The 15,614-nt window shown below is 38.7% G+C and overlaps 1 protein-coding gene across 1 annotated transcript in view; it reads left to right on the top strand.

The window, feature by feature from the left end:
- ST6GALNAC3 (ST6 N-acetylgalactosaminide alpha-2,6-sialyltransferase 3) overlaps positions 1 to 15,328 on the top strand; it is a 539,841-nt gene extending 524,513 nt beyond the window's left edge. Inside the window, exons 4-5 of the mRNA XM_047873698.1 lie at positions 10,634 to 10,741; positions 11,821 to 15,328. Of these exons, the coding sequence (XP_047729654.1) occupies positions 10,634 to 10,741; positions 11,821 to 12,007 (295 nt within the window). The 3' untranslated portion in view covers positions 12,008 to 15,328. The remainder of the gene's footprint in view (positions 1 to 10,633; positions 10,742 to 11,820) is intronic.
- The last annotated feature ends 286 nt before the right edge of the window (positions 15,329 to 15,614 follow it).

Raw genomic sequence — 15,614 nt, 5'->3', positions numbered from 1 at the left:
GGTTAGCAGTGGAACAGGCACCTATGCCTTGGGTAGAGGAAGGTGATTAGCATTCAGAATACTGAAGCCCACATCAATTTAGGAAGGGCATGATTTCAAGATAAGCTGAAGGGTAAGTTAGAAAGAAGCAATTTCTTAAGCCAAAGTATAACTAGGATCAGATCAAATAATGATTGTTAATAAGAGTTAAAGATTAGTTAGAAGTAAAGCCCCTAATTATACCTAGAGTTTTTAATAGACTCATTTTTTTTGGAAAGGGTCTTATAAGTCAACCAATCCAACATCATATCTCTGGTTTCAAGTAACAGACTCCTCCTCCAGCAGACACAAGCCAAAGAGAAGAATTTATTGAAAGGTTATAGAACCTAAGGGCTGAAAGCCATGTCTGGGGAATGAAGTAGATCTAGGAACTTGATCATTATTTCAGGAGTTGTGCCTTCATTTTTTTTTTTTTAAAGTTGATGCAGGGGCGCCAGCGTGGCTCAGTCAGTTAAGCATCCGACTTTGGCTCAGGTCATGATCTCACGGTTCATGAGTTCAAGCCCCACAAAGGGCCCTGTGCTGACAGCGCAAAACCTGGAGCCTGCTTTGACTTCTGTGTCTCCCTCTCTCTCTGCCCCTCCCCTACTCATGCTCTGTCTCTCTCTCTCTCTCTCTCTCTCTCTCTAAAAGGAATAAAAACAATAAAAAATATAAAAATATTAAAGTTGATGCATATATCTGCACCTGTGGCATACAGCTATTGTTTGAACATGACCATGGCTGAAATTCTAAAAACTGTTTTGAATCCTGAAGTTATAAATACAAATCTATAAAGTGGTGGTAGTAACTCTGTGCTAAAATATACAGCTGTACCCTCCAGCATGGGCTATGTTACCATGACTGCTATTACAGGATTTTAGTGATGAAAGACCCTAAGCCTACCTATGCTATTCTTGTTCTGCCATCAAAAAAAAAAATTGTGGCCCAAGAAGTGGCATGTTCAAGATTTCCTAGAGGGTTAACAATAGAATCTGTAGACTTGAAGTTCTTTGATTACTGTCCTATCAGACAGTGGTGTCTGATCGCCTTGGGCGATTCTGAGACCCACGGCTGAGAAAGAGTTTAGTTAAGAACCTGAATTTTCTGGTGTCAACTGTCCTTGGGTAAGTCATTTATAACTCCCTGAAGCTTCATTTGTTTAATGGGGATATTAATACCCCCCCATAGGTTGGGGTTGATGTGAGGATTTAATGACATGACCTATACACAGCTCTTGGAACAATGTCTCATACAGATAAATGCTCCATGAGTGGTAGCAGTTATTATTATTAATAATAAAAAGAAAAGTTTAGTCAGCTCTTTGCTGCATAACAAATAACCCTGAAACTCAATGGCTTATAAGAACACTTATTTCCTACTCACAGGTCATGATCAGCTATAACTCTGCTAAGCTTAGCTGAACTTGGCTCCAGTTTTGGGCCCATGTCTGCTGCATGCGTTACCTCATCCCAGGACCCGGGCTAAAAAGCACCCCCTCCTGGGATGTGTTGTTCCTATGATGGAGGGAAGACTTGTAAGAAATGGGAGCCACGTGATGCTTTTTAAATGTTCTACTGGGAACTATTAATACTACTTCTGTTCCATTGGTCAAAGCAAGTCATTTGGCCAAGTCCAAAGTCAGTGAGGCAGGGAAGTTACTGCACTCACAAGCAAGCCATGTTCTGGGAGGGAATGAACAATACAATGTAATACAGGAAAGATGAAAAAAAAAATCTATGGTTATTGAGACAAGGGCCTCTAAGGTAGCTTGAATAGTTTGAAAGTAGAACCTACACAGGCTGTCCATAACTTCTCATGTCTTCCAAATTATGGGCCATTAGGGAAAGCAGAGGTCCAAGGCAAACAACAGAGTTTGGAGACAGAGATTGGTTATAAGGGGACACAGTAGCATCTCTTCCTGTACAAGCTTTACTTGCTGGTGGAGATGTTGCTTTTGAGGTCATTTAGTTCGGTGTCTCTAGAGCTGAAATGTATTTTAAAAGGTTCACATTTTAAATTTTCATTCATCAGAAAAATCCAGTAAATTCAATGTTTATATCAAAAGTGTTGCCCTTTAAAATGGCATAGATCGAGAGCCTCCAGGTAGGTATTGAGGAAGGCTGCTTGCTCAGGACTTGTAACTTAGTTTATAACACAGACAGACACTACTGGGCACATCTGTTATCATCACACATATTTTAATTGTTTTTATTCTTAGTCATATATTGTTTACATTTGTTCTCAATCCTGAATTAATGAGGAATTTAATGAGGAAGGAAAAAACATAATTCTGCCAATTTTTCCCTAGATACTTTCATCCAGATCCATAAATTTCCATCATCTGAAAAGACTAACTATCTAGAACATCAAGATATCTCTAATATTTCAAAGCATAATGTAAGGAAGAAAAATAAATCAGTGTTATGTATGTATCCTGTCTCTAACCAATAATCTATTATGAAAATAAACAAACACATGATGTTTTGAGGTCCATTCCAGATTAGAGGACATATGAGAACTACTCTGTATTCCCTTTATTCTCATACCTCAGTGCAACTACAGAGCCATTCCCTCTGTTTGAGAGTCTCTTCCTTCTCCTTTTTCTGCCTGGTGTTCTCATTTCACCTTAATCCACAGCCCAACTCTTACTTCTAGCTGGGAAAGGAATCGCCAGTTCCCCTCAGCTGTGTCTGTTGCTCTTCCCACGGTAGTCCCACAGCACTTTAAGGAAATTACCTCCTTGATAGCTCGATTGCTGAATGTGGTCATTAAGCCTGTCTCCCCCACTTGACCCTGAGTTGAGATCAGGGGCAACTTGGTATTTCCCAGGCTATCGTACTGTGCCTCACACCCACATGTGACTGGAGGAGAGTAAGCAGAATGAGCTTGATGAGATTAGAAACTGAAGGGAACGTGGGAGAGAGCATTTCAGGAAGAAGGAAGGTGTATATCAGCAAAATGAGTAAAAAGACAAAAACTGGCATGTACAAGATATGTTTAAAGCTCAAAAAATTAACACATATGACGAGATGGGAGTTCACGAGTAGTCCTGGAAAATACAGTGGGGAGTTTAGGTTTGTGGGAGAGATGCCCATTGTCTTAGCTTGTTTGGGCTGCCATAACAAAATACCCTAGACTGAACACAACAGAAATTTACTTTCTCACAGTGCTGGAGCCTGGAAGTCCTAGATCTTGGTGCCAGCATGGACAGTTTCTGGTGAAAGCTGTCTTCCTGGTTCACAACCTTCTCACTGTGTTCTCAAATGATGCAGAAAAAAGAGAGCTCTGTTGTCTCCTCTCCCCCCTCCTCCTCCTCCTCTTCCTCCTTCTCCTCTACTTGCACTCATCCCATCATGAGGGCCCGTCCTCTTGACCTAGTGTAAAGCAAATTACCTTCCCAAAATCACATCTCCAAATGCCATCAAATTGGGCATTAGAGCTTCAACATAAGAATTTGGAGGGAATACCATTCAGTCAATAGTGTATGGTTAAGGAGCCAGACTGGCCTTAATGAAGTGGGCCAACGAGATCTCACCGTCCATCCCTGACATTCCTGAGGTTACATTGTTCATTTAAGAAAGTGAATGAAACTCCAGAAATCAACATTTCCAATCGAAGGGGCTTAAAAGCCAAAGGGCAAGAGCAAAATAGCCTTTTAATTTCTGAGATGAATGAACAAAGTAATTTTTGTGAGTGGTATCTTCTATTTCTACAGCAGCCATAAATCATACCTTTGGGAGCTGTACCATTTTACTTTTAAATGTACATTTTGAAAAGAACACAGTCGTTTCTTATTATGCTCCTTTTGTACAATTTCACTGCATTCATCACGAGCCAGAGAGTCCTGTTGATTCTATGGCAGGAAAACTATTTGTTATATTCACAGTCCAAGTGCCTACTGATTAGCCCAGGCATCATATTTGCTGATTGGGATTTCTCCATTTACTCATGGTCCATTTTTCATTACTTTTCAGGCCTAGATTTCTTTCATTTGATGCATTCTCTTAAGAATCACTGTCCACAATATGATATTTTCACCCATTTGAGAAGTGTATGTCCATTTACAAGTGATTCAAGCCAACATCAAGAATTCTGCTGCCCCATTTGCAGAAACTTGTTGCTGCCTAAAGATTTGCTGGGCATGTACCATTGATAGATAGTACAAATATACAGTGTTAATATAATGGGAAAACTCCAGAGTATTTCCATAGCTCCTGACTATCGAATAATATACAAAAATATATGACTTGGGGACAGCTGAAATTGTTTCCACACTTTGAGCTCTGCTTCCATTAGACTGGTTCACAATATTAGATTGAATCCCAAGGTGCTACTGATAATCATCAGCTGTTTTTCTTGCCCAGTCTCTTTGTTTAAATGTGTTCTTTCATTATCCATGGGCCTTTGAAAAAATGGGGGAAAGAAGGTTTTTAATTGAATAATCTGTATTCTGTCAGGTATTCCTCCTCCCTAGGAGAGTATATGGAAACTTACTTTGCTATTTTTATTTATCCTGCCAGTATCGTATATTGATGAGAGAACTGAGATCCAATAGTGTTAAAACAAGACATGAAATATTGATTAATTCTTTTTTTAAATTCCCTTTTTACTCCTGAGTATAGCAGATTTCAGAAGCTGCTGCCAATATTGTGCTCTCCAATAAACCTCCATTATTAGAGGGTCTTGATCCCCTTTGGGCTTTGATAAATGATAATTATGCTTTTAAAATGTTAGCTTGGAGTGCCCCAGGCTTTGTTTTCATCAGTTCATAGAAGAAATGAGTAAGAAACAATAAAATTTAGGCTGCAAAGTTTGAGCTAAAGACCCCCAAAGGAACCCTTCCATGAGGAGGAAGCAGCTAGCGACTGAAGCAACTTAGACTCCTCATCCTTGCCCCTACCTGACACATTTTTCCTTTTCCCATTGCACATTCCCCACTACAGGTCAGGACTTGCCCTTCGGGCCTAGGCCAAGTGAATTCGCTGATTCCTAGGACTGTATTAGAAGGTGAGATAATGATTTAGTATTAGCCAAACGTGAGTGGCTTCAGATAGATTTGTAAAGAGAAAGAATAAGATGTTTGGCTGAATGAGGAGAACCAGTGGGACAGTCAACAGAGTGGGCACAATGGGAACTGTAGATAGGGATAACCTGAATTTTTAGGATCAGGGACTTCTTTGGGGCAAACTACTCTAAGCCAAGAGTAGGCACTGGGGAATCGAGAAATCTATTACCCTTTTAGGGCACAGGTGATCTTGGAACAGAGGGGAATCTGGTGAGATATCAAAAATAAGTTACCGCACAGAGCAGCACACACACCCCCAACAAAGAATTATCTCATCTAAAATATCAGCAGTGCTGAGATTGAGAAACTCTGACATAGAGAAAGTGCTATTATTTCATCCATCAAAGATAAGCTTCTTGAGTTCAGAACCCAAGTCACTGAGCTAATGTGTTCAATAATTAGCAGAGCATCCTGTGAATACATAGTAGATTCAGTTTAATCCAGTTTTCTTTTGAAGGGTATTCATTTTAGTTTCTTCAGTTCCTCCCCTGAAATTAGCCAAAAGGGAAATCTCACTCATTAGAAAGTTCCAGCTTGCCAGGTAATAGGAGAAAAATGCTTCACAATATGTTTCCAGAAATGAGAAGATGAGAGAACATGCTCAGAAGCAAAAGTACAGGTGAATGAAGCATGCTGACAGCCAAAGATAGTGAGATTGGTAAAAATAAGGATAGCTTGACAGACAACGAATCCCTGTGGGCATGTGATGACCTTTAGACATCAAGAAACAGTAAGTAAACATCAAGGGGCAAGGTAGCTTATATTTTATTGGTAATAAACTAGATGAAAGATCATATTTTAAATGATATGCCTTCAAGCATGTGCTATATCAAGGTGTTGACAGCATCATTTTTCCAAGAGATGAGCAAGTAAATTTAAGTAGTTTCCAAGTAGTAAGTATCTTGATTACCAAAGAGCAATGGGATGTAAAGTGTGGCCAGTGGAAACAAATGATTGATAGCTTCCTCTTAACACTCCTGCCTTTACTTTTCTCTGCACGGCTCATTATTCTGCCACATTAATTTAAGCTTTCTTACTGTATTGAATTAGGGGCTTAAATTCTCTTATCATCCCTATGGGAATTTTGATTGTTTATTTGTAAATGACAATAATTGTTTTTATCGATCCCCAAATGTAGAAGGTGTAAAAAGTGCTATAGCTGATGGCCAGCTGGTACATAGTTAGGGCTGCGTGCACAAGTGACAAATTACAAGACAATATTTGGCCCCAGAGGAGACCCTTTAGGAATTTTTAAAGCATCTTATAGTTATTACTAGTTCTCTTCTATCTGAAAAGCATAAACAATTTCACATATGTCAGCTTAAGTCTTTTTGTTGTTTTTATTGAACCTCAAAAGGTCTACTTGAGTAAAATTTATATATCCTTATTTCTAGTACATCCACACAGCAGGAGAGTTTGGAATGGTGTAGCTACAAAAATTCCCAGGGCCAGTGTCATCCAGGCCCAATGAGTTCCATTAGAGACCCAGATCACCCGGGCAATTATTCAGAAGAATTCTTGGATTAATGTAGCAGTTGCCATTATGCCACTGCAAGTGTCTTTAGATGACATTAGCTCCAAGTATTTTGAGAAGAAACCACTTTGCAGTCACCGACATGGGTAGGAAACCTCACATGATTTCACATCCCAAATTTATCAGAGGAACCAGAGAGAGAAAATGCAACTGTCTAATTAAAGTGCTGTTTTTAGGACAGGATGCTTAAGCAGTATGAGCCCCCTCAGCCTGAATCAAATGCAACACAGCTTGCTTGAAGATTTTCAGGCAATTATGATCTGTCTATCCAGAAATAAAATAAATCAGGTTAGGCTTAAAGGTAATTAAGTATCAGAGACATGGTAAATTTTCCTTAGTAGTTGGTAACATGGAAAGATATTTAACCAGGTGCCAAACTCTGAAATTCTTGACCTTCTTTTTCTGTGGTAGAGAGAAGGTAGATACGTAGAGGACCCACTTCGACAATTGCATCCTATTTATCCTTGGGTTCTGTTCTGAAGGTTTGTTGCTCAGCTCTCAACTATCTAAGTTGAACCAGAATGAGCCAGGAGAGTTGTTTTACAGAATAGAGTCCATATGTCACACAAATATCTTCCTTCCTTTATCCTGGAGTTATAATATTATCTTGGCCTTAACAGTTAGCAACTCCAACGCCAAACTGACTCCCAAGAAAACCACATAAAAAGAAAATTTGCCCTAATTTAGGTTTACTTTTTCTCTCAAATTAAGCTTTAGTCTCAATACTACGATCTAGTTGTGTCCTTGGTCTTGGACATCCATTCCAGCACATTCCATGAGCAGTAGTGTGAAAGAAGGAAATACGGAGCTCCTTCCTCCAAAAGTTTAGTGGCTATAGCCACTACCATTGCAAGGTAAAAACTTTGTACCATTTTTATATATGCCTTAGGCATTTAGTGGCAGACCCACCACAGAAATGGACATTAAATGTGATCTCACTGATTAAGGTGTACATTAATTACACATTCAACATGTGTGGAGCATGTTACTGTAGAATGGGTAAAGCTATTAAGGGTGATGATCACAGAAGCAATTGATTTTAAAATTGGAAAAAACCTTAGATGTGACTTAGTCCAACCATCTCATTTTAGAGACAAGGAAATTAAGATAAACATGTTTTCCAAGGCTTGATAGTGGCAAACCTGGAATGTGAAACCAGATATCCACATTCTCAATTCCATACCTATTCTCTACTGACTCTGGAACACATGGGATTGTGTTTTGTGAAACTGTATTGTGATTGTTTTAACAGGTGTGCTACTAGACTATATATTCTTTAAGAAAGTATTCATCACTAACTTCTAGCATAGGATCCCAATAAATGTCTGTTAAAAATACCAATAAATGGGTGAATGAGTGCGACCTGTTTTCCTCCTCATGTACAAATAAATGCTGTAATGTTTAGTTGATCTCTGCTAGTGCATGGTCAGCCTAGTAATGAAGAAAGAGAGGATAGAAAGCTTGAAAAAAATAGAATGAGAAGGCAAGAAGAGTAAATGGTGTATACAATTCAAGTAGGAATATAACCAGAAAAAATTCAGCACGCAGACAAAATTTCTAGATTCGATTTGGGAGCTTTTAATCAAGACTCTTGCCTATTCTGATCTCTCCCAGTTTTCAAATAAGGACTTTTAAGCAGATGGTGCTTTAAGCAGTTATCATTGCTGCTCCCCCTCAGGCCCCAGAACACAGGATGGACCACAAGTTAAGTTGTATAATAAGCAAAGTTGCTCTTGAGTGTATTTAGCCTCCCTCTGGTACATCTTCCCATCCATTTGACACCCATTCCTAACCCATGCGGCTGCTGCTCTTCTTATCACAGAGGAAAGTGCATGTAACTCAATGTGGTCCTGTTTCTGGAATATTTCCCATTTAGGACGCACACCAGGAAATACAAAGAAAGACAACTTACATAGTGGATTTCAGACTCAGTGGCAAATGAGCAGAGGGGATGGATGTATATGGACTGGGTTTTTCTCTCCTTACAAATCATCCAAGTCAATTAAAATGAAAGTGAGAAAATCCAGTTACCAACCCCCACTGTGAGCTTATATTGCTCCTGAACTGCTTACATGTTGTAAGTAATTTGGTACTAAATGATGCCTGTTTAAAAAAAAAGAATCAAAGGATTCGGGGTTCTAATTATAGCACACCGATGGTTTGGTACTAGAGAACTGTATCCACAATATAGGACATCAGTGGGCAGCATCTACTGGCTGGTGGGCTCTACCTAGAGAGTGGTTATCAGTGGCTACGTGTCAGCTTCTAGAAGAGCTGGCTATGCTCCCGTATGCCAGGAAGTCTAAATGGAAGGTACAAAATTTAGTCTTTTTTAGAAATGGTGCTGCACAGTTGCCAGATAACCTGGCAAGACCCAATGCCCCTATGGAAAGACATTAAGGAGATAGGCAGTCATTCATTTAGATGGATTGGGTCCCCTTGACTAAAGCCAAGCATGGAGATCCAGCTTTTCATCCAATGCTCCCTTGAGCTGCTGAATTTTGGCAGACTCTTCCAGTCAGCACTACATCTTAACTACATCAGCCACTCTCCTCCTTCAGTGACTGTGATTCCCATCTTTTCCTTAAACATACCGAGCGCACTTCCACATTTGTGGTTTTGCCCTTTACATTTCCTCTTCCTGGAACACTTTCCTCTCCTATGGTCTGTTGAGCAAGTGGCATCTGTCTCCTATCACCAAAGGTAGAAATCCAAGCACTTCTTCCCACTGTACCTTATTTGAATCGGCAAGAAAAATACAATACGGTCAAACACTGGATGGAGCATTACTTTACTCACATTGAGAAGAGACAGAACAAGATCAGCTCCAATAGTGAGCCTTGGTCCCCACGGCCAATGGGTCCTTCCTGGCAGCTAATTCAGAGCCCTTGGCCTACATGCAACCTGTTTTGTGATGCATAACAAAGAACCCTGTCCACTCTTGGCAGGGGACAGATATAATAGTGGGTTTGGTCAGGTGTCATGTAACATGCATACTTAAGCAGAACAAAGGAGTACATATTGAGTCTGAAACAGGGAAAGATATTCCCACACAAGGCAATAGCCTGGAACAGGCTGTGAGGGCTCCTTATCTCTTATTAAGGAAGTGTTCCAGGCTCAAGGCTCATTCTTAATGCAGCCAAGATGAGAGCTGGAAGACTGTACACATGAGACTGTCTTTTCCAATATGTTCCACCATAGCTTCTTCCTATTCCCACCGCACCGCCAACAACCGTCCCCTGTCCCCCACCCCCAGATTTTGCTATTATCAAAGAGGCCTTCTCTGGCCAACCTTTATAAACACAGCCACCTCAAAATCTATGAAGACAGAAGCATTGGTTGTTTTGATAATTGCTGTATCGCCAGCATCTACAACAGTGAATGCACATAGTAGGTGTTCAATAAAAGTGTGTTGAAAAGATTGGTAACATGGGTCTTACAAAGGAAAAGTCTTGTCTCATGATGTCTGGAAATCAGTAAAGGAAAACTTTGCAGATGCTTTCCTAGACCAAGTAATTCACCTACACACTGCATCTAATTTACACTGAGAAACCCAACAAGTCTTAAAGAAAGTGATATGTCCAGGTAAGCAAGATAACACCATTATCATTCAGTTTCCATCAGGGCTCCAAGCAGCTTTAGAAAACCTGTCCTCTGATATACAGCACTAATTTGTGTCTTACGGAAAATCAAATAAATTATTTTTTTACCCGAAGGGAGCAGGATTATTTGACTTCAGATATTTGCCATATGGCTTCTCTTCCATTCAGCATAGCTCCTAGGCTTAAGGTAGTAAGAGTGAGAGCATGCCTATAAATTATTCAGAGATAATTCAAAATAAGTGTGTATCTTTGACAGATTGTCAAGTTTCTTAATGCTTCTTCCTGATAACAAGTGCTATGTTTTTGATAAAAGGTTGCTCGTTTCTCACCACACTTTATTGTTGTTCTGTGTATGTGTTTTGTTTGTTTTGTTTTGTTCATTATTATTGTTTGTTTTTGTTCCCCCCACAGAGTCCAGTCTGGCTCTTATCTCAGCACGGGGTGGTTTACCTTCATTCTGGCCATGGATGCCTGCTATGGCATTCACGTCTACGGGATGATAAATGACACCTACTGCAAGTAAGATCACAGGAAATTATTTTTATGCATCTCCAATTCTGATATCTTGTCAAAATATCACAATTCATTTTAATACCATAAATCGGAAAAACAGATAAAGCAACAATTATTTCCCGGTGCTCTTTGCTGACATGACATTTTATTGTCAGCACATCAAGTTGTGACTTTTAGGGGTGATAAAAAGAAAAATATTTACTACAATCTAATGTCAAATGTCAGAAGGAACATTTTTCCCTTAATCAGTGGCATATCAGGGATTTGTGGCTTGGAAATACAGAACAAGTTTAGTGGTTATTTAATTTGCAAAGCAAGTTTGTCATTTCTGCTGCTCTAAGGGCTTGATGGATAGCTAGCTACTCAATGGTTATATTTGATCATGAAGGACAAAATGTCCTGAAGCCTCAGAGAAGCTGACAGCTTAACAAGAATTCCTGGAAATTATATTTCACTAATAAGTGAGTAATCTGCCAGATACTTATTTAAAATGTGTATGTTTGTCCATAGTATATCCCTGCTGGAGGGGTTGTTTCTAATTATTTAATAAAAAAAAAACCTTCCATGCTTCATCAAAGTAATGAAATGGATTTTCCTACTAAGAATTGGCATAATGTAATTCAGAGAGTATTGTAATCATATTGTCCAAATGGTAACTAAACCACAATCTTCATGATCAAATATTTCTACCCTAACTATAAGTATAATGGAGCACAGATGAACCGAATATCTTACCCTGAAAAATTGCAAAGCTTCTTCAAGCTCTGCAAGAGCATCAGGCTATCCAAAGTTTGCTTCCATTATATACCATTTCCTCCTTCAAGGGATAGGTATATGTTTGAATGCAATTGGTGTGATGTATAAATTTTATTTGATTTATTAAAGCACTAAGGGTCTGGTACATCTTCCTAAAAGCTTTTATACATAATAGCTTTTAACTGAGTTCATGGACAAGAATCATGCATGGGTTTGCAAGTAAATGCATTTACTGGGCACATAATGGATTCTTGCAAATCACTGCTTCATTCTTCATCTTAATTCTTCTCTCCTTTTCTTTTCTTTTTTTTTTTTTTGTTCTTTTTTAGGACAGAAGGATATAGAAAAGTCCCCTATCATTACTATGAACAAGGAAGAGATGAGTGTGATGAATATTTTCTTCATGAACATGCTCCATATGGGGGGCATAGGTTTATCACTGAAAAGAAAGTGTTTGCTAAATGGGCCAAGAAACACAGGATAATATTCACACACCCAAACTGGACAGTGTCTTGATGTTAGTGTTTCTGATCTTGCCACAACACTTGACATGGTAATACCACAACTGTGATGATATTGATGCTAATGACGATGACGGTGATGACAAGGACAACAATGATGATCAAGTCTGTACATTCTCAGATATGGATGGTGACCCTGCCAGTAATTTGAACTTGGGATTTCATGGAGGGTGGTTGTGCTCTTTCCATTTATTCTGAAGGTTCAACATTACATACTGCACTTTATAATTTAACTGGAATTGAAATGAAGGCCAGTAACATGACAGCCGTGACCTAAGAAATGGGAAGATTATCCTTCAAGATAGCTGCCCAGTATTCTTGAACAGTGAGTAACTTTCAAAAGCCATGGGATTTGGCCTCGTGAGACTAGGTTATTGACTCTATGGTCTCTTCAACTTGAGCAGCTCCACCATCTTGAATGGTTGATTGTCAAACACTGACCCAAGAAATTCCATCTGGGTACAAGTATTGTACCACACTTACTAGTTAGCCTAGAGGCAGTGAAGGAATCTTCCTGACATACCATGGTCCTAGAGTACCTCCTACAGCTGAAGCCTCAGGCCATTTCTTGATTAACAAGGGAGATATCATGGCCATCGTACCCATCAAGATTATTCAACAATTCAAACACTTAATTCAAAATGGGCCAACTAGCAAATCTTGATGGATTTCTGCTCCCACCACTCCATTCTCACTACCCCAAACAATATAACCTAACCTGGTACTAGAGTGATCTCTATTACTGTTTAGTTATTTTTGGTTGAGTCCTAAATATTTCAGAAAGCTATTTAACATGTAAGATACCAACACTGTAATAACATATACTGTGAAAACATTCTTAAAACATAACCAAAAGGGTTTACTAACTCTATTTCAACATCCAACAACACAAAAATATATGCTTTTTAAAATCATGAAACGAGGAAAGCAAAGCATATTTTTACATCAATTTGTATCCTACCATACTTCATAATATATATTTGTATATTCAAATTTCTATTTTATAGGCTCAAGATGCATCTCTCCATACATTACATTATCGTTGCCAAGTGCCAACTGTTAGACATGGAGAGGAGATGATTCCTTGTATTAAATCTGACCAGAACTTTTGCCTTCTTGGGGTTTATTTTCCCCACAGTGTATCAGTTGTTATACCATAATAACAACAATAATAATGACCTTAATGTCCAAAGTGCTTTGTCATGTAGAGTCCTCATACATATGCTGTCTCATGTGATGCCTGTGACCATCCATTGGGCTATTGCCTGCACATTCTGACATCTCCTTAGCAGATAAGCTGTAATTTGTTAATTGCTTTGATATATTCCAGGTCTTCCCTTTGCTAATATTTGTATAGAATAGCATTTATGTAGACTAGTAACCAATTGATTTCAGTGCCAAATATAATACATCAGGATATACAAAAAGTATCACAAGGATGGTCTTGGCCATACACTAGGACTCCTGTGAACGTAAGTACTTTTGATTTTTTTTTAAATGACTCTTTTTAGGTAGAGAAAAATGAGGAAGCAGGACAACAGGAGGGAATGAACGCAGAGAAATACAGTCTCCTGTCCCCATCTTGAGATGACATTGTTCTCCATATAGTCATTGTTCGTTAAATATTAGAGGACTGATTTGCTGAGAGAGTTGCTGAGAGATCAAAAATATCCTTGCAAATTATTCAAAAGATGCAGCCAAGCTTAACTTACAGAGAATGATTTGGAGGATGAGAGTGATGATACATTTCACCTTAGGAGGTCTTTACCATGCTAGGTCCCATGATTAGTTCTCATTAAATGAGCCATCTTGGACCAAAGCCTCTTTGCTGCTCTCTGCTGCCATTTTGATAACACCAATACATCCATGAAAATGACCAAACACCACGGTGGAACTGTTACTGTTGTTATTCTTCTGTTGTTTCCTCATATGGTTTTTAGTTCTGTGTATGTCAAGATTTTTTGAGCTAATGATGGATAGAATTGCCCACGCAAAGAAAAATAAACAGATGCAAACGTTAAAATTGTTATACAGACTGTTTAACCCCCTGTTGTGATATAGAAGTTCCACTTTTAAATATAAAGGAACATGTGATTCTCAGAATGATTCAGGGAATGACACAATTTATTTAGTTTTCTGGTAAATGCAGGGGTAAACCTATTTGTTTCAGTCCTTACCAAAAAGAAACTTTCAGCACTTGCCTGCTCTCCTGTCTCTCTATGAAGAAGACTTAGCAGGAGACTTTGTAGTGGCCACAGCGCTCTGTGGCAGGAGTTGTTTGTAGCAGGCAGTGTTTCCTCTGGAGGGGTAGGGGTGGCCTCTCCTCTCCTTTCCTCTCCTCCCTCCCCTCCCTTCCCCCCCTTTTTTTTCTTAACTAAACCTCAATCCCACTTTTTATTGTCGTTGTCTCTCATCTCTTTTTTTCTAAAAGTGGGAAACAAAAACCATTATTCTCAATTTGAAGACCTAATTGGATGATTTCCAGTGTAATCAGAATTTTGATAGAATCACATAGCTTATTTTTCTCTGCAGTCTTAATGTTCTCTGCTTCCATGTTCTGTATTTTTTGCCCTCGGCTTCCTAATTCTAGTGGAAATACAAAGTCTAATTTCTCTCATATTGAGAAACTTTTCATCCAAGAGTTACTGATAGAGAAGAGAACGACAAAGGAGCAATTCAAAATTGTCACACAAATTTCTGGCCATTTCCACTGGTTCTAGTCAACTGAAAGGCTTCATCCAGCAGCTAAACATTGAAAAATTCAACTGAACTCTCTCTCACTGATGTATATGTATTCCAGGAGTTAACATCTGTAAAAAACAAACACGTTTCAATTCCATCCAATGCTCTAGACAAATGGACTATTGAAAATGGCCACAATTTGCTGAAATCAGTGTAAAAGCATGCAAGCTAGAAATAATAGAGTAAATATTATTTTTAATTATGCAGAATTTAGAAGAAAGCAAGGAAATTTTAAAAAGGGTTTTAATATGAACGTTTGAATCCTTTCTAAGTTAGCATAGTGATAAGTAGTAATGATTTATATTGTTATGATGGTAATGGAAATTATAAACCTTCTAGACTATGTTTTACCTTGCTATCAAACCTATCAAAGAAAAACCAAGGATGTTTGTATATATGCACAGAGTCCATGTGTGTGTGTGTGTGTGTGTGTGTGTGTGTTGTGTGTATGTTTAAATGCATACATGTAATCCTATATTTTTCAGTGATGTGTATGAATCACAGAAAACCTATTTTAGACTTCAATGAAATGTGTTGGTTTACATTTTGAATCCTGATGAAAAAATAAAGCAAAAGTCCAAATGAAACATACCAATTGTAAAGAGTACATAAAAATATTCAATGGCTGGCCCATTGAAGAAAGAGAAGCTGCTTAACCTGGAACCGAGAACACAGATGCCACAGTCGTCAAAGATCAGACCCGCAAGTATAACCATCTGTATTGTAGGCTCTGACAATCACAGCTCTGCCAAAGTCACATGGAAAAACACTACATCAAGCTGCATTCACACTGAAGTGAATGAACACTGACCCCCTTATTAAAATCAGCCTGTCTTTAGCGTAAGCAGAACTCAGATTTG

This window comes from Prionailurus viverrinus, chromosome C1, assembly GCF_022837055.1.
Source record: "Prionailurus viverrinus isolate Anna chromosome C1, UM_Priviv_1.0, whole genome shotgun sequence".
NCBI classification, from domain to species: domain Eukaryota; kingdom Metazoa; phylum Chordata; class Mammalia; order Carnivora; family Felidae; genus Prionailurus; species Prionailurus viverrinus.
Note: the sequence above shows the minus strand (reverse complement) of the source record. Positions and strands in the feature narration are given on the sequence as shown.